Source organism: Myxine glutinosa, chromosome 2, assembly GCF_964187855.1.
Source record: "Myxine glutinosa chromosome 2, kmMyxGlut1.1, whole genome shotgun sequence".
Classification (NCBI taxonomy): Eukaryota; Metazoa; Chordata; class Myxini; order Myxiniformes; family Myxinidae; genus Myxine; species Myxine glutinosa.
In genome coordinates this window covers 168,201,782-168,221,434 of record NC_136262.1, presented here as the reverse complement: position 1 = coordinate 168,221,434, position 19,653 = coordinate 168,201,782, and the positions used below count along the sequence as shown (strand labels likewise).

The following is a 19,653-nucleotide window of genomic DNA, read 5'->3' as shown; positions in this document are numbered from 1 at the left end:
ACTATAAATTCAAGAGGTTATAATCAAATATTGTTCCTTTAATCTTTGGCGAAACTTTGAGACATGCTCCATAAAGTTTAATACCCATGTTGTATAGACTCGGCTTGAATACGTACGTGTGTTTGGATGCATTCCTTATTTTAAGGATCCAACAAGCAAACGCCATTATTGCTGTCATGAAAGGAGTTTCTTGGATTCAAATAAATTTTCACAACTACGATCAGACATCCCTCAATCCTTAAACTGGAAAGAAGGATGGAAATTAAATATATAATTCTGGTGATGGAGGATTCAAAGAGATAATGTGACCTTTTTCTATTTCTTCTACATACAGAATGTCATGTTTCTTGGAGACTTTTCCACCATCGCAAAATATTTGGATACGCAAAAGCAAAGCATGAACAATGACAAATTCCAATGGCTTATTGATGGCAAAATGGACACCATGGTGGAAACGGATATCAACTACGCAAATGACCGGTTTGTTTGCTATTCCTCAATTGCATTGGGACATTATATAGTATGAGCACCTACAATACTTTATGATGATACTATTTGGGAATATTCAGTTTCAACATTCACAAAAATCGCTAAATTGCAGTTCTCCCGTCCACACTCTGTCCTGATTCTTTAAACATGACCTACCCCGACTCCCTTTCCTTTGTATCCCTTGGTCTCAACCTATTTCCTTTTGGTTCCTTTTCCTGCAACAATGACATACCTTCAGCTGTTATACGCAAGCCTGGTGTTGGCTTTACGGTTGAGGTGGCTGGCTGAAGATCTTAGGGTCTTGAGTTCAAACCCCTGTCATGCTATTCAATAACACCAGGTGGGTTGACTCAGCCTGTCATCCTTCTGAGGTTGGCAAAATGAGTATCACTTATTGGAAACAAGGGAAACTGTATTCCATCACAATCCCACAACAAAAGCAAAATGTCAAAATATGGTCATCCATAAGAGCATTGTGGTGTTGTATTGTGGTGTCATTCCTTCCTTGTTTGGTTGTTTTGTGCGCTTTCATCCCTCAAGGTTTTTCCTTTTTTTTTAAATGTAGAAATAACGATGAGCTGTCTTGTTTTCATTGAATGAGCAGCCAATGTATACCAAATGGTGCCCATGACCCATGTGACCAGTTATTTCTGGGACACACCATGTCGCTTTTCCTAGTATATCGCAAATCTCGTTTTGACTCCGTTTTGACTCCCGTTTTGACTCCCACAACGTGTGGCGCTGAATGGGTTTCTCTCATCTCCTCTTCCTGTTCAGGCTGGAGTTCCCCAAGGCAGTGTTCTGGGCCCTGTGCTTTTTCTGGTCTTCATCAATGATCTCCCCGACTCTCTTGAAAATCCTCTCTATCTCTTTGCTGATGACTCTACTCTCTGTCGCTCCATTCTTCATCCCTCAGATCGACAGTCTGCAGCCTCCTCACTCTCTGCAGACCTGGACAAAATCACAGACTGGGCAAACAAGTGGAACATGTCTTTCAATCCTGACAAATCTCACACTCTTACAATGTCTCTCCGAAAAGACCGACTGGACAACCCTCTCATCTACTTTCTGAATAATCCTCTCCAAGAAGTTCTGTCACTCAAACTTTTGGGTCTCACTATCTGCCATGATCTTTCCTGGGGAAACCACATTTCAAATCTGGCCTCCAAAGCCAGTCGCCGACTGGGCATCCTCCGTCGTGCGAAGTCCTTCCTTGGCACACCTGAGCTCCTCACCACGTACAAGGCTTTCATCTGCAGCTCAATGGAATACTGCTCTCCCCTCTGGGCTGGTGCTCCTGCCTCACACCTAGATCGTCTTCACGCTGTTGAAAGCAAAGCATTCAGAATCATTGGAATATCCCGCGATGAAGCTAACTCCAAGGGCCTTTCACTCACTCACCGCAGGCAGGTTGGTGGTCTTTCCGTCTTCTACCGACTCCTCTCTGGCCTTGCCCCCCCAGCTCTCTCTGGGCTCTGTCCCGCAAATATTCCTACAGGTCGCACAAGATCTGCCTGCAACCCTCTTATGGTTAAACTGCCAAAATCAAGACTCTCTGCTCACCTTCGCTCCTTCATTCCTCTTTTCTCCCGCCTCTGGAACAAACTCCCTCACTCTCTTCAATCCCACTCCACCCTCCAGGTCTTTAAAACAGCTGTTCACCACCACCACCATCTGTTTATCTTCCCCCATCCAAAACGTTGATCTTTTCTATCCCCGAAAATTTCACCCCAATTCCACTTTTTGAAATACCAACTTCTGTCCTGGAAGTCCTTGGTGTCCTTGTGTTTTATACTTCTCCCACCCCCCACCCCTTCCCACGCCTCCTCCCCCCGAGCCCTCTCCCTCCCACACATCTCCCTGCTCTCAAATGTTGTGTGCTCTCAAGTGTTTGTGTGCTTCCCATTCTCTTGTCTTCCGCTCCCTCTTTTTATATATTTTGTTTGTCTGGTTGATTTGTTTGTGAAGTAAATGTCAGCTCTTTCACGAGCCTCGATTCAGTATACAAAAAAAAAAAAAAAAAAAATATACCCATCATCCTCTTTGCCCTCCTCTGTGTGTAAGGGTTTATTGCCCCCACATTTCCCCTTCATTTCTGAGACATAATACTCACGTGTTATTCAACTTACAGATTTGTTGCTTTCGGAACGGAAGTACAAAATGCTGTTGTACCTGGATCAGCAAAACCTTTCAACTTTTTGATCAATTACTCTCTCAGTCAGGAGGAGGTATGATGCAGTGTATACCTACCACCGGTGGGAGATTCAGAACATACCGATTATTCATCGTGAAGTTTGATATTGACGGTTCATAGTTTTGTACTTGGTTATACCTGGCGTTCCATACAATCCGCAGAGGTACACCAATCGGGTTTTACATGGCCTCAAAGGATGAAAATGTTGTATTTTTACTTGATTTAGAATTATCAGGTTTACAACTAATACAGTTGTGTGTGTTCCATGGACACAACTATTTTTTTGGTTATCCCAGTTAATGGAAATCTCTGTTTTAAGATTACACTTTTTCCCCATTGTAACTGAGGGTTCAATGAACCTGGACCAAAATTTCAGCCGGAGATAAATGTCCATCGTAAACACATAAGATGATCAATGTTTGTTTGTAATGTGAAATACTCAGAGAAGAGTGTAAAATTCTCAACAATAGATGTTATCTCACAAGTCAACAGGTTGCTTTGGAAAAGATGAGGTTTGAAATGTTTATGATGACATGTTGACAGTAACCTTGCTAATGCATTCCTCTTGCTCACACTCCCACAGGGCCTGTGTATCATGGACCATTACCCTATCGAATTGGACCTGGAGCCACCACCCCACGGGCATTCAATTGGCGGCGGGTATGCAAATAAAATTGGCGGCGGGTCTCCAAAACAAAGTGGCGGTTATCATGAAACAAATGTGTGATCATTCAGCATTTCTGCTAATGTTGTCTCTGTGCAAATGCTATGCTTAACATAATTATATGAATGATTTATTGAATAATTGGGAGATGTTATTCTGTTGGGTTCATCAGTGAAATAATGGGGCAGTCTTTTGACAAATTCTTCATATTATGCACGTCAATTAACCTTTTATCATTCTTCTTCTGATTTGCTTGCTCATCCTATACTCTTTGTGTAATGCTCTTGCATGAATGTCTTGTTTCTGCAAATAAAACTGATTAAACAGATGAATATTGTGTTTGAATTTGCTCATCTGCTGTTGATTTAAATATGGCTTCATTTAATCTCTCCTCGTAAATGTGTGAAGGCGATGAACTCGAAGAAGAAATCATTTGTGGACACATGCCATGCTATTGTCATTCTTTTTTTCTTTTTTTTTGTATACTGAATCGAGGCTCGTGAAAGAGCTGACATTTGCTTCACAAACAAATCAACCAGACAAACAAAATATATAAAAAGAGGGAGCGGAAGCCAAGAGAAGGGGAAGCACACAAATACTTGAGAGCACACAACATTTAAGAGCAGGGAGATGTGTGGGAGGGAGAGGGCTTGGGGGGAGGAGGCGTGGGAAGGGGGGGGGGGGGGGTGGGAGAAGTATAAAACACAAGGACACCAACGACTTCCAGGACAGAAGTTGGTATTTCAAAAAAGTGGAATTGGGGTGAAATTAGCGGGGGTAGAAAAGATCATTGTACTGTATTGGGGACGTCGAGAGATTAGGTGGATGTTAATGACGAAGGGAGTGCTTAGTTTAATGGGATGACGGGGAAGCACGAGTTTTAGGGGAAAAGCAGCTAGATAGATGATGCTGTGTGTTTGAGGAATTGTGTATGGAGAACCAAAGGAATTGTGTTGAAGTGTATGGAAAAAGGTGTGTGAGCACAAAAGGTGTGCGAATTTGGTGTGTGAGATAAAAGGTGTGTGAAATAAATGGTGTGGAATGAGTAGTGTGGAAAGCTTTGTGTGGAATGAGTGGTTTGGAGTGCATGGTGCGAAGAATTGAATGAGGGAAGAGTGGAACCCATTCGCGAAAGCCCGGGGGGGGGGGCGGGGGGGTAGTGTCAAGTCAGGTAGAGGGCTCAGGTAAATTGTTTGGATATTGACACCTGTGGTGCAGGTAGTGGCAATGTAGTGCTTTGGAGGGTGCATGAGTCAGTGAAATGACTAGGCGTGTGGCTTAATTGGTGCGTATGGTTATTGGGGCACTCCGCCACTGGTAGTTTGTCGGCCAAGTGAGGCCGCAGGTAGGCTCTGGGAGCCAGTTAGGGTAGTTATGAGTTGTTCAGTGGGGCCCGAGGATCCAAGGGAAGGACCCGGGTTGCCCAATGCCAAGGTGGGCATCAGGGGGTAAACTGCCAGTAAGGACTTTCCCCAGTTTAGGTAGTCGCAGGAGCAGGTAAGCTCGGGTGGCGACTTCAGGGGCGGAGGTGCACAGGTAGTTGGACCTGCTAGTGGAGCCACACGACCCAGCCCCGAAATTGTGCAAGGGCACAGTATGAAAATTCAGTGGGAGTGAGACCCAAATTTTGGAAGGCACCAGGTGGTCAATGGGAATTCGGTTTTTAGAACCACATAGTTTAAAGATGGCCGATTGGCCGGGTAAGACCCCGGGCAGTTTAAAAGTAAATGTCAGTAGAGTAGTTAGGATGAGAGAAATCCCCTTCGCGCCATCCACAGCCATTCACCAAGGAGGACGAAGTTCCAGAATAATTTACAGAATCTGCACCATTTTAGGTGTTTGCAAGCAGTCATGGGTCACATGATATCTTGCAAAATTGAGCAGATGTGCACGAAGAAGAGCTGCAATTGGGAACACCATTTACAGACACATAGTTCAGCAGAACAATGGAAATGATTTCCCAAGAGAAATGATGGATAAAGCTCACACAGCTGAGTTATCAGTCCCTTGAAGGACATGTTCCATGAAAAAACAGAACTAAATTGGTCGCCATTTATTTTATGATGGTGCAATGTTTGAAAACCTCATGCAGTTTTTTGGTGAATGTTCATTAAAACTTGAAGAATTTCAACACAGTGAAGGTTTTTGTCCAATTTTCCAAAAACGAGTCAAAAGTGGTTCTTTGTAAATGAGGTAGGGAAAGTATCACAACATCACAATTACCCCAGATTCAGTGACGTAATGGTTTAATAGTCCATTGTGAATCTGGGAGGTCGGTGGTTCAAACCCCGGCCGAGTCACACCAAATACTTTAAAATGGTATGTGCCACTTCCCTGCTTGATGATCAGAATTTCTAAAGATGAAGTATGATGGCAGTGCCATTTCCAACAACCATAAGATGGCAGTTCGTAAGTAAGTGCGCAAGTGCAGGTTTGGAAGATGGCCTCCTCTTGCATCGAAGTTCATTGTCAAAATGAACCAAAATGAACCAAAAATCATTGGTCAAATCCATTTCTGGTGTTTGTTCCCCCTCCATCCCCTCCCTTACCTCAAATGGCCACACAGTTGACATCGCACGTGACAAAGCCGAATGCCTCAACTCTGTGTTTGCCTCAAAATCTTTAGTCCCAAACCCATCTCTCTCTGTTCCCACCTTTCCCAGTACAACCCAACTGCTCCTGGACTCTATGTCCTTCTCTCCTGACGAGGTGGAGGAGTTTTTGTCTAACCTCGACTCTGATTCTGCAACTGGACCAGACGGCATCAGCCCACGGGCCCTAAAATCCTGCTCTGGTGCTCTATCTCACCCTCTCTCTGTTCTTTTCACCCTCTCTTTTGCTCAAGGTCATCTGCCAGCATCCTGGAAATCAGCAAACATTACCGCTTTACACAAAAAGGTGCAAAAACAGATCCTTGCAACTACAGACCAATCAGCCTGCTCCCAATTATCAGCAAAGTCATGGAATCCATCATTGCTTCGGGATATGAAATCTTTCCTCTTCTCCAATGGCTTGATCTCTGATCATCAATTTGGTTTCAGACCAGGTCACTCTACTCTGGACATGCTGCTTCTGCTGTCTCAACAATGGATGGAGGACCTCAATGCCAAACAGGAAATCAGAGCTGTCTCCCTTGACATTCACGTGCCTTCGATACGGTCTGGCACCCAGCTCTGCTCACCAAACTCTCCTCCTATGGTATCCATGGAAATCTCCATGCATGGCTTGCGGACGTCCTCTCTGGTCGAAGTCAACGTGTGGCCCTGAATGGATTTCTCTCATCTCCCCTTCCTGTTCAGGCTGGAGTTCCCCAAGGCAGTGTTCTGGGCCCTGTGCTTTTTCTGGTCTTTATCAATGATCTCTCCGACTCTCTGGAAAATCCTCTCTATCTCTTTGCTGATGACTCCACTCTCTGCCGCTCCATTCCTCTTCCCTCAGATCGGCAGTCTGCAGCCTCCTTACTCTCTGAAGACTTGGACAAAATCACAGACTGGTCAAACAAGTGGAACATGTCTTTCAATCCTGACAAATCTCACACTCTTACTGTCTCTCCGAAAAGATCGACTGGACAACCCTCCCATCTACTTTCTCAACAATCCTCTCCAAGAAGGTCTGTCGTTCAAGCCTTTGGGTCTCACTATCTGCCATGATCTTTCTTGGGAAAACCACATTTCCAAGCTGGCCTCCAAAGCCAGTCGCCGACTGGGCATCCTCCGTCGTGCGAAGTCCTTCCTCGGCACACCTGAGCTCCTCACCACATACAAGGCTTTCATCCGCAGCTCAATGGAATACTGTTCTCCCCTATGGGCCGGTGCTCCTGCCTCACACCTAGCTCGACTTCACGCTGTTGAAACCAAAGCTTTCAGAATTATTGGAATCTCCCACGATGAAGCTATCTCTGAGGGCCTTTCACTCACTCATCGCAGGCAGGTAGGTGGTCTTTCTGTCTTCTACCGACTCCTCTCCGGCCTTGCACCCCCAGCTCTCTCTGTGCTCTGTCCCGCAAATATTCCTACAGGTCGCACAAGATCTTCCAGCAACCCTCTGATGGTTAAACTGTCGAAATCTCGGCTCTCTGCTCACCTTCACTCTTTCATTCCTCTTTTCTCCCGCCTCTGGAACAAACTCCCTCACTCCCTTCAATCCCACTCCTCCCTCCAGGTCTTTAAAACAGCTGTTTACCACCTTCTCTCATCTTCCCCCATGCAAAACCTTGATCTTTTCTACCCCCCCTAATTCACCCCAGATCCACCTTGTTTGAAATTCCACCTTCCTTTCTGGAAGTCCTGGCAGTGTCCATATGTTTTATACCTCCCCAAACCTCCCCCCTCCCCCCTTCCCATGCCCCTCCCAAACCCTCTCACAGATCTCTCGATGTCTCCATGTCTCTCGGTCCCTGCTCTCAAATGTGTTTGTGTCCTTCCCCCTCTCTCCCCATCTTGTCTACCGCTCCCGATGTTATATGTTTTATGCGTCGGTTTGTCTTTCTGTGTGATTAATGTTCGCTCTTTCACGAGCCTCGATCTTGTATACAAAAAAAAAAAAAAAAAAAAAAAAATTGTCAACGAAACTCGTATTATTATTTTCTGGCGGATCCTATCCGTCGCTTCCCTGCCAGAACAATTCGGAGAGTGACCAAGTGATTTGGCTGTAAAGGGTATTTTTGTTTTATTGATTCATCAAATAATCGAGTAATTATTTGATTAATGACTTGATGAGTTGATTTTCAAAAAGTTACACATTCGGATGAAACGGTGGTGGTTTAGGTTTTCTATTATCCAATTGATTCATAAATTATTTATTTCTAATTATTTGCTTATTTTCTTTCTCGTCTGGACAATATCTGAGGCACCTTTTGAGCTCGACAACTGTATATTTGGACATGACAGTGACCAGGCAATTTGACCATGCAGGATATTTCACCCCAAATCCACTTTTTTGAAATACCAACTTCTGTCCTGGAAGTCCTTGGTGTCCTTGTGTTTTATACTTTTCCCACCCCCCCCCCCCCCCAACCCCCACTCCCCACCTTCCCACGCCTCCTCCCCCCAAGCCCTCTCCCTCCCACAACATCTCCCTGCTCTCAAATGTTGTGTTTGTGGGCTTCCCCTTCTCTCCCACACTTGTCTTCCGCTCCCTCTTTTTATATATTTTGTTTGTCTGGTTGATTTGTTTGTGAAATAAATGTTAGCTCTTTCACGAGCCTCGATTCAGCATACAAAAAAAAAAAAAAAAAATCCTGAAAGCTTTGGTTTCTACAGCGTGAAGACGAGCTAGGTGTGAGGCAGGGGCACCAGCCCCGAGGGGAGAGCAGTATTCCATTGAGCTACGGATGAAAGCCTTGATTGTGGTGAGGAGCTCAGGTGTGCCAAGGAAGGACTTCGCACGATGGAGGATGCCCAGTTGGCAACTGGCTTTGGAGGCCAGCTTGGAAATATGGTTTTCCCAGGAAAGACAATGACAGATAGTGAGACCCAAAAGCTTCAGTGACAGAACCTCTTGGAGAGGATTGTTGAGAAAGTAGATGGGAGGGTTTTTCAGATGGTCTTTTCGGAGAGACAAAAAGAGAGAGTGTGAGATTTGCCAGGAATGAAAGACATGTTCCACTTGTTTGCCTAGTTTGTGATTTTGTCTGGGTCTGCAGAGAGTGAAGAGGCTGCAGACTGCCGATCTGAGGGTTGAGATTTGGAGCGGCAGAGAGTAGAGTCATCAGCAAAGCGATAGAGAGGATTCTCCAGAGAGTCGGAAAGATCATTGATAAATACCAAAAAAAGCACAGGGCCCAGAATACTTACTTGGGGAACTCCAGCCTGAACAGGAAGGGGAGATGAGAGAAATCCATTCAGGGCCACACGTTGACTACGACTAGAGAGGAAGTCCGCCAGCCATGCGTGGAGATTCCCATGGATACCATAGGATGAGAGTTTGGTGAGCAGAGTGGGGTGCCAGACCATATCGAAGGCACGTGATACGTCAAGGGAGACGGCTCTGATTTCCTGTTTGGGGTTAAGTGCCTCCATCCATTGTTGAGACAGCAGAAGCAGCATGTCCAGAGTAGAGTGACCTTGTCTGAATCCAAATTTATGATCCGAGATCAAGCCATTGGAGAAGAAGAAGGATTTAATATCAGAAGTGATGATGGATTCCATAACCTTGCTGATGATTGGGAGCAGGCTGATTGGTCTTGAGTTGCAAGGATCTGTTTTTGCACCTTTTTTATGTTAAGCGGTGATGTTGGCTGATTTCCAAGCATATGGTAGATCACCTTGAGCAAAAGAGAGGGTGAAGAGAACAGAGAGAGGGTGGGAAAGAGCTACAGAGCAGGATTGTAGGACCCGTGGGCTGATGCCGTCTGGTCCAGTTGCAGAATCAGAATCAAGGTTTGACAGAAACTTCTCCACCTTTTCAGGAGAGAAGCACACAGAGTCCAGGAGCACCTGGGTTTGGCTGGGAAAGGTGGGTACAGAGAGAGATGGATTCCGGACACAAGATTTTGAGGTAAACACAGAGTTGAGGCATTCGGCTTTTTCACGTGCGGTGTCAGCTGTGTGGCCGTTTGAGGTAAGGGAGGGGATGGAAGGGGAGCAAACACCAGAAACAGATTTGACCAGACACCACCAGGATTTGGAAGAGGGAGAAAGGTTTGAGAGTTCAGCCTTAAGTGGAGAGTTATTATTTCGGGCTCTCCTGAGGGTAGACAAACACTTCTTCCAGGTTCTTTGGGTTTTTTTGGATACAAGATCGAGGCTCGTGAAAGAGCTAACATTAATCACACAAAAAGTCAAACCGACACATAAAACACAAAATAAGGGGAGCGGTAGACAAGATGGGGAAAGAGGGGGAAGAACACAAACACAACATTTGAGAACAGACCAATCGAGAGAAATTTGGGAGGGGGAGGGCTTGGGGGGAAGTGGGAGACGTATAAAACATATGGACACTGCAAGGACTTCCAGGAAAGAAGTTGGAATTTCAAAACAAAAGTGTATCTGGGGTGAATTATCGGGGGTAGAAAAGATCAAAGTTTTGGATGGGGGAAGATAAGAGATGGTGGTGAACAGCTGTTTTAAAGACCTGGAGGGAGGAGTGGGATTGAAGGGAGTGGGGGAGTTTGTTCCAGAGGCGGGAGAAAAGGGGAATGAAAGAGTGAAGGTGAGCAGAGAGCCTAGATTTTGGCAGTTTAACCATGAGATGGTTGCTGGCAGATCTTGAGCAACCTGTCGGAATATTAGGGGTCAGACCACAGAGAGAGCTGGGGGAGCAAGGCCGGAGAGGAGTCGGTAGAAGACAGAAAGACAACCAACCAGCCTGCGGTGAGTGAGAGAAAGGTCCTCGGAGTTAGCTTCATCACAGGAGATTCCAATGATTCTGAAAGCTTTGGTTTCAACAGCGTGAAGCTGAGCTAGGTGTGAGGCAGGAGCACTGGCCCAGAGGGGTGAACAGTATTCCATTGAGCTGCGGATGAAAGCCTTGTATGTGTCGAGGAGCTCACGTGTGCCAAGGAAGGACATTGCATGACGGAGAATGCCCAGTCGACGCCTGGCTTTGGAGACCAGCTTGGAAATGTGGTTTTCCCAAGAAAGATCATGGCAGATAGTGAGACCCAAAAGCTTGAGCGACAGCACTTCTTGGAGAGGATTGTTGAGAAAGTAGATGGGAGGGTTTTCCAGTCGGTCTTTTCAGAGAGACATAGTCAGAGTGTGAGATTTGTCAGGATTGAAAGACATGTTCCACTTGTTTGACCAGTCTGTGAATTTGTCCAGGTTTGCAGAGAGTGAGGAGGCTGCAGACTGCCGATCTGATGGATGAGGAATGAAGCGGCAGATAGTGGAGTCATCAGCAAACAGATAGAGAGGATTTTCCAGAGAGTCGGAGAGGTCATTGATGAAGACCAGAAATAGCACAGGGCCCAAACACTACCATGGGGAACTCCAGCCAGAACAGGCAGGGGAGATGAGAGAAATCCATTCAGGGCCATACGTTGCCTACGACCAGAGAGGAAGTCCGCAAGCCATGAGTGGAGATTTCCATGGATACCATAGGAGGCGAGTTTGGTAAGCAGAGCTGGGTGCTAGACCGTATCGAAGGCACGTGATATGTCAAGGGAGACAGCTCTGATTTCCTGTTTGGCATTGAGGACCTCCATCCATTGTTGAGACAGCAGAAGCAACATATCCAGAGTAGAATGACCTGGTCTGAATCCAAATTGATGATCAGAGATCAAGCCATTGGAGAAGAGGAAGGATTTGATATCCGAAGCAATGATGGATTCCATGACTTTGCTGATAATTGGGAGCAGGCTCATTGCGGTGTCAACTGTGTCACCACTTGAGGTAAGGGAGGGGATGGAGAGGGAACAAACACCAGAAACGGATTTGACCAGACACCACCAGGATTTGAAGGAAGGAGACAGGTTTGAGAGTTCATCTTGATTGTGGAGAGATAGTGCTTCCTCGCACTCCTGTGGGTAGACACACATTTGTTCCGAGCTTGGTGGAAGGAACTGAGATTGCCTTCAGTTGGATTTGCCTTCCAAGAGGCAAAAGCAAGTTGTTTCAGGGCAACTGCCTCACCACAAGATTCAATGTGCCATGGACGGGAGGAAGGGTAAGACAACTGAAGACGAGATGGGATAAATCTGTGCATGAGAGAGAGAGCAGTTTGCTTTGGAAGAATTCCCAGGAAGAATTGATGTCAGAGGCAGAGGAGATGGGAGAGCAGTCCAGATGATTGATGGCTGCCTGAAGACCGTGCCAGTCAGCCTGAGTGAAATGCCAGACTCGTCGACGCTGAGGAGGCTCTCTGAGAATGGCCAGAGAGATATCCACTTTAACAAGTGATGACAGTTGAAGTCGCCACATATGAGGAAGAGAGAGTTTGGATGAGTTGATAGAAGTTGGTCCATGTTGTCTGACAGTGAAATGTAAATGGAGTCATCACTGTTTGGAAGACAGTACAGAACACACATGAACAAAAGGTGGGAGCGTAGAGGAAGCCGTAGCCAGCGGTACTCTTGGGGGTGGGGTGGAGAGAGGGCAGCGCAAGGAGAGTGAGGAAGAGAGTTTTTGATAAAGATAGGCACCCCACCACCACGACGAGGCTCAGGTCGATCATACCGGAGGAGGGAGTAACCAGGAAGAGATATTAAGGAATCAGAGACATCTAGAAGGAGGAAAGTTTCTGTTAGGCAGATCAAGTCTGGATTGTCAGAAACAACCTGAATGGAGAGATCAATCAGGTTTGAGCGAAGGCCCCAGATGTTTGAGGTCCATACCGTTAATGAGGAGAGAGGAGGAGCATCGGGTGCAGGACAGGGGAGGGGAGGGGTAGGCTCAGATGAAGGATGAGAGGGAGAGGAAAGGAGAGCAGTTGATGGGGTGTCAGAGATTACAGAAAAGTTACAAGAAAGGGGAGGATGAGGAGGACGAAAGGTTTGATGGTGATGGGATGAGGCACAGTGAGGGGTTGTTTGAGGGGGGACAGAGGAAAGTAGAAGGTTGGGGGAGGTGGAGGTATGAGATAGAAGGGAGACGAAGTGGGGAGGAGGCAGCTTTGAGGAGGAGGTTGGAGGGGTGAGAATTTGGGAGGGATGGTTGGGGGGGGGGATTTGAAGGGGAGGGGTTGGGGGGGAGTTTTAAATGGGAGGGGCAAGGGGGGAGTTTTGGAGGGGAGGGGCAAGGGGGGAGATTTGGAGGGGAGGGGCAAGGGTGGAGATTTGGAGGGGAGGGGTAACGGGGGAGTTTAGTAAGTGGATGATTCATGAAAGACGAACATTTATAACAATTTGGGTTTATTGTGATTTTCAAGTTAGCGATCCGTTTAAGAACGATGGAGGAGGGGTGGAATGAATGTGAATTTAGAGCATGTAGTGATATAGAATTATAAGAGATTGAATATTTTTTTGAAATGAAATGAGTTGGAGAGGAAATTGAAAAGAGCCTTTTAAGTAGGAAGAAAAACAGCATGTTGTAATATACCTCTGAATAAAACACTGCAGGAGAAAGTTTAAACATATTGCTGTGGTTTTGAGATGTGTGCAGTAGTGTTAATAAAGGTTAAAGGTTTTCCCCCCATAGATAGTCACACAAGCAAACATGGAGCCTCATTTGTAGTATAGTTATGTCTTAGTATGTGAGAGTAGGCCCCTTCCAGTGTTAATCCTGCGTTGTTGTAAAGACAGGAGGATCGGCCCTACTTCTACCAACCATTCCACGTCCATAGGCTCGATCCATTGCGGCTGAAAAGCCCTGGTTATGCCGGGCACGAGTTAACACGAGGTGGGCCTCGGAAGGTGGAGGAGGGTTGAGCTCGTCGCAGCGGCGAGGTAAGGACGGTATGCATGAGTCACCAATCAGGGCTCACAGCATGTGGCTGCAGCACTGCGTCACAGGGCGTGGTTGGAACATCGATCGGGCTAAGGACGTGACAATAAAACCGATCGCGCGAAGCCCCCACCTCAGTTATGAGGAGGGAGAGGTGCTCGTCAGGTGCAGTACCTCAGTTATGAGAAGGGAGAGGCAGGCGCTCGTCAAGTTGAGTCGAGGAGGTCTGTGTTTGGAGAAAGGAGACGCTCGTGAAGAGAATCACTCGCGCTGTATGAACTTGGTGACGAGGAATACGTGGGTGCAGCCAGGGCGGTTATAACTTGCGCGGTTCAGCGAAAGTGAGTGAACACGGCTGGGTAACTGCCAGCCGCGCAAAGTCCGCCCTCTACCGTTCACCCCGAGATTATTACCCGTTTGTTCGAGCGACACGATACGAGTTCCTGCTTTCGCCTACCTCCATCTTCGCGGGACATGCCGGGGACCGTGGAGAGCCGGACGGGGCCGTTCCTGGACGACTAACCGCAGCGCTGGAGAACATCATCCTGCCCATCTGCAAACCCTGTGTGAGTGTGAGTGAGACGGGCCGGTTGGTCCTGGGGTATTAAGCATAACACTGTCTAAGTTGCCCTGTGTCTCTTGGTCCTGAGCTGTAAATATGTGCAATAATAATTAAACCTATTTGTTCTTCCTTTTCTTCTTATTTGATCACCTTGTGATTTCTGCATTGACTAAGTGTGGCACGAATAAGACCGCTTGAATCGGGGTCCATTAATTATAACGGCGTGGATCACGTGTACGCAAACCGCTCGGCGTATCACCATCACACGTGGTTCGTGCGAGGCTTATTTCCTCGCTTCCAGGGCAGCGCTAGTACTTAGGTACGAGCGAATTTGGTCCCGAAACCCTATTTGGCGGTGTCCGGAAGGGACCGTAATAGGTCTCGGGTCGCCCCATGTCAGTAAAGACAAAGGGATTAATCCCCTCTTGATAAGGGGAGAAGGCCGGCGACAGATCCGCAACAATATTTAAACAGAACCGTGAAGAACAGTCTTATATTCAGAAAAATACCAACGGGGAGAGGGAGCCTAGAGGGACAACCACGAGTCATGTGAACAGGGGAAAAGGTGGAAGGCAAGGAGATAATGGGGGCGGGGCGAGACAGCGCACCTGGACAGAAGCACACGATGGGACACTTCACACGTGGAGAATGGGAAATAATTATTATTATTTTTGTTGTTTGTTTTTTTTGGGGGGGAGGGGTTAAAACGTTAGTCAAAGAGTAGATGTTCGGGGAAGTTTGGGGGAGAAGGGAAAAATCTAAGAACCAAGCAAAAACAGCGAAGGAAGAAACAATCTTCGACGGGGGACCGGGGAAGCCTGAGGCAAGGCTGCACACGTGCGGCAAACAGAAATGATTAATTTATGAAAGATTCAAAGGAACTTTGTGAAAGGAATTGAGATTGCTTTCAGTTGGATTTGCCTTCCAAGAGGCAAAGGCAACTTGTTTCATGGCAAATGCCTCACCACAAGATTCTGTGTACCATGGATGGGAGGAAGTGTATGACAACTGAAGACAAGATGGGATAAATCTGTGCGTGAGAGAGAGCAATTTTCTTTGGAAGAATTCCCAAGATGAGTTGATGTCAGAGGCAGTGGAGATGTGAGACCAGTCCAGGTGATTGATGGCTGCCTGAAGATTGTGCCAGTCGGCCTGAGTGAAATGCCAGACTCGTCGACACTGAGGAGGCTCTCTGAGAATGGCCAGAGAGATGTCCACTTCAACAAGCACATCAGAAGAACCGATTGGAGCAGAAGAAGAACAGCAGACATTTGCAAAGAAGTTGGTCAAAATCAAGTCCAGAAGAGATGATGTGCAGTTGACTGAGATCCTTTTGACTGAGAAATTGACAGATTGTGTCAGTCGCATTGAGTCGCAGAAGTCCTTTGCTGAGGTGCCATGGCTGGTGTGAGAGGAACCCACACCCAGCCAGCTGGCATGATGACAGTTGAAGTCGCCACTTATGAGGAAGAGAGAGGTGGGATGAGTGGATAGAAGTTGGTCCATGTTGTCAGACAGCGAGATGTAAATGGAGTCATTAGTTTGGTGGACGGTACAGAACACATGCAGAAAAGGTGGGAGCGGAGGGGAAGCAGCAGCCAGAGGTACTCCTGCGGGTGTGTTGGACAGAGGGCAGTGCAGGGAGTGAGGAAGAGAGTTTTGGATAAAAAAAAATAGCAACCCCACCACCAGGACGAGGCCAGGAATTTATTGATTAATCAATTTAGTTGTTGCAAATTTAGTTGCAAATTCGGATGAAACGGTGGTGGTTTTGGGATTCTATTAGCCAATTGATTAATAAATTAATTGTTTTACCCTTATTATTTATTTTCATTTGTATACTGAATCGAGGCTCGTGAAAGAGCTAACATTTATTTCACAAACAAATCAACCAGACAAACAAAATATATAAAAAGAGGGAGCGGAAGACAAGATGGGGAGAGAAGGGGAAGCACACAAACACAATATTTTAGAGCAGGGAGAAGTGTGGGAGGGAGAGGGCTTAGGGGGAGGAGGCGTGGGAAGGGGGGGGGGGGGGAGGTATAAAACACAAGGGGACCAAGGACTTCCAGGACAGAAGTTGGTATTTCAAAAAAAAAAAAAGGTGTAGGATTTTGGGTGAAATTAGCGGGGGTAGAAAAGATCAAGGGTTTGGATGGGGGAAGATAAGAGATGGTGGTGAACAGCTGTTTTAAAGACCTGGAGGGTGGAGTGGGATTGAAGAGAGTGAGGGAGTTTGTTCCAGAGGCGGGAGAAAAGAGGAATGAAGGAGTGAAGGTGAGCAGAAAGTCTTGATTTTGGCAGTTTAACCATAAGAGGGTTGCAGGCAGATCTTGTGCGACCTGTAGGAATATTTGGGGGACAGAGCCCAGAGAGAGATGGGGGGGCAAGGCCAGAGAGGAGTCGGTAGAAGATGGAAAGACCACCAACCTGCCTGCGGTGAGTGAGTGAAAGGCCCTTGGAGTTAGCTTCATCGCGGGAGATTCCAATGATTCTGAACGCTTTGGTTTCAACAGCGTGAAGACAAGCTAGGTGTGAGGTAGGAGCACCAGACCAGAGGGGAGAGCAGTATTCCATACAGCTGTGGATGAAAGCCTTGTAAGTGGTGAGGGGCTCAGGTGTACCAAGGAAGGACTTCTTAATTAATTTATTCTTAATTTTTATTAAGAATTTTATTAAGAATTCTTAATTTTAATTTAAGAATTAAATTATTAATTAAATTATTAATTAAATTATATTAATTAATTAATTAATTAATTAATTATTTATTAATTATTAATTATTTAATTAATAATTAAATTATTAAGAATTTTATTCTTCATTTTATTATCTTTTTATTAAGAAAAAATTTATTCTTCCTAATTATTAATCACTTATTTATTTTCTTTCTCAATTCAGCAATATCTCAGGCACTTTTTTGAGCTGGGATGCTGATATTTGGACATGACAGTGACCAAGGGATTTGGCTATAAAGGGTATTTTTGATATTGTCCTGTGATTCCCCTCGGTGAAAACAGGAAAATCACGGATAGCCAAAGCCAGCTTTAACTCCAAAGGCGTTCAGTTCAAATTGCAGATTTTATATCTACATGCGGGCGGAAGAAAGATGAAGAAGAAGCTTGAGGCTTTTATCTGAGCGATCCGCCGAGCAGGCTTCAACCCTGCAAAAGTAACTCAAACGAAAACCCGGGTTTAAAATGTAAAGTGAAAATAATACAATGCTTTATTGTCACGGATGCTGATAACAAGAAAACGCACCGTTTACTAAATAGGGTTCCTATATGGAGCGTTCCCACACCAGACGTATAACATGGACGAAGGGAAAATAAATGTAAAGGAATGGGTGTGTGATTTAATTGTGGCACTCAACTCAATTGGTGCCTTGGCAGCGATAGTCCAGCCCCGAGCGCGCAGTCCGTACTTGGTGGGAAGTCGGCCTCCTCCTGTGGCTTCCCGCGTGAGGTGAACGAGCAGGCACGCAGCCGGCTCCCCTGGTGTGTCCGTCCTCAGGTGTTCGGCACAGGAACTGCGATGCACCCAACATCTGTATCAGAAAGGAGAGAGAGTTGAGGGTGAAGGAAGGCGTGAGGGCAAGAGGTCGAGGTAGAGGAATTTCGAGGGCAGTATTCGACGAGGTCCGGGCACGAAGAGATCCAAAAACGAAAGGGACAAAATGCCGGCCAGCCGTGGTTTTTACCACCGGAAGTGCACGGACTTCTGTGTCCTGACGTCATCGGTCCTCCCTTCCAATGCCCGCAGGCCACGCAGCCCAGGTTCACCTCTCCCAATCAGTGAGTCGCCCGCATTTGTAATGCATTCCGCCTCTCTCCACCAATCCCAGCAGGCCAACCTCTACAGCCTTAGCTCTCCACCATTGGCCCTGTCGCTTCTCCCTCATGCCATCAGTCGGGGGCCAACCAGTGCGTCACCTCTCCATCTACCAATCGGCGGCCTTCGTCCTGCCTCGTGTCTTCCTATTGGTCAACTCCCGCCCAATGGGGTCCTTCTGGGCGTGGCTCTCGGCCTGCTTGTGCTGTGTGTGTCTGCCAAGTCAGGGTTGTCAGCCCAAGTGCGTCATCTAGGTTCTGGTTAGTTTTATTGTTGGGGGGGGGGGGGGGGGGGTGATTCATTTAGTGTGTGTGGTGCGATTAATGGTGGGATTCCTCACTCGTGTTTATGCGTGGTGCCCTGAGGGACAGCGGGATGATCACAAAGTCTCATACACAGGAGAATTAACAAAATCCCAACACGAGTTAACACGTCCCACAGAATCTTGTTTCTCACAGTCTGAGAGTCCGTTAGGTGCTTTTTTGCAAACTCCAAGCGAGCATTCATGTGTCTTTCACTGAGGAGATGCTTCCATCTGTCCACTCTGCCATAAAGCCCAGATCGGTGGAGTGTTGCATTGATGGTTGCCCTTCTGGAAGTTTCTCCCATCTCCACACAGGATCTCTGGAGCTCAGCCATAGTGACCATCGGGTTCTTGGTCACCTCTCTTACCAAGGCCCTTCTCCCCCGATTGCTCAGTTTGGCCGGGCGGCCAGCTCTAGGAAGAGTCCTGGTTGTTCCAAACTTCTTCCATTTAAGAATTATGGAGGCCACTGTGGTCTTCGGAACCTTCAATGCAGCAGAATTTTTTTTGTCGGCTTCCCCAGATCTTTGCGTCGACACAATCCTGTCTCTGAGTTCTGCAGGCAGTTCCAACGACCTCATGGCTTGGTTTTTGCTCTGATATGCATTGTCAGCTGTGAGACCTTATATAGACAGGTGTGTGCCTTTCCAAGTCATGTCCAATCAATTGAATTTACCACAGGTGGACTCCAATCAAGGTGCAGAAACATCTCAAAGATGACCAAGAGAAATGGGAGGCACTTGAGCTAAATTTCAAGTGTCATAGCAAAGGGTATGAATACTTATATCAATGTGATATTTCAGTTTTTTCTTTTAAATAAATCTGCAAAACTTTCTAAAATCCTGTTTTCTCTTTGTCATTATGGGGTATTGAGTGTAGATTGATGAGGGAAAAAAATGAATATAAACGATTTCATCATAAGGCTGCAACATAACAAAATGTGAAAAAGTGAATGGGTCTGAATACTTTCTGAATGCGCTGTATAAACGAGAGGGCTTACCTCAGCCAGGGGGAACAGTTTACATTTTGTTTCCCTCCGATTACTGATAGGTCAGATCTGGATCCAAACGTGACCCAAAATCGATTTGGCTTGTTCTTGTTGCCCAACCAACTCATTCACCATGTTTGCTCATAAGTCATCTCCAACTTTTTGAAATGTCATCCTATATAAGTAGTGTATATATGTTGCTTCTGGGACACTCTCATTTTCCCATTGACTTACATGTAAATTTTCCTCTTAACCTCTTTTTTTTCGCTCTTTCACGAGCCTCGATCTTGTATACAAAAAAA

General features: G+C 46.3%; 1 protein-coding gene across 1 annotated transcript; it reads left to right on the top strand.

Annotated features, from left to right (window-relative positions):
* The first annotated feature begins 397 nt into the window (after window positions 1-397).
* On the top strand, window positions 398-3,489 carry LOC137422217 (deoxyribonuclease-1-like). Its single transcript, XM_068108977.2, has 3 exons — window positions 398-480; window positions 2,621-2,717; window positions 3,267-3,489. Exons 1-3 carry the CDS (start codon window positions 398-400, stop codon window positions 3,408-3,410), a joined length of 324 nt encoding a protein of 107 aa, XP_067965078.2. The 3' UTR covers window positions 3,411-3,489.
* The last annotated feature ends 16,164 nt before the right edge of the window (window positions 3,490-19,653 follow it).

What these genes read in the sequence shown, in the direction of transcription:
- LOC137422217 (XM_068108977.2), top strand. Translation starts at nt 398, where the DNA reads ATGAACAATGACAAATTCCAATGGCTTATTGATGGCAAAATGGACACC. An exon ending in ATCAACTACGCAAATGACCG is followed by an intron (nt 481 to 2,620) that starts GTTTGTTTGCTA and finishes TTCAACTTACAG; the next exon opens with ATTTGTTGCTTTCGGAACGG. An exon ending in ACTCTCTCAGTCAGGAGGAG is followed by an intron (nt 2,718 to 3,266) that starts GTATGATGCAGT and finishes ACACTCCCACAG; the next exon opens with GGCCTGTGTATCATGGACCA.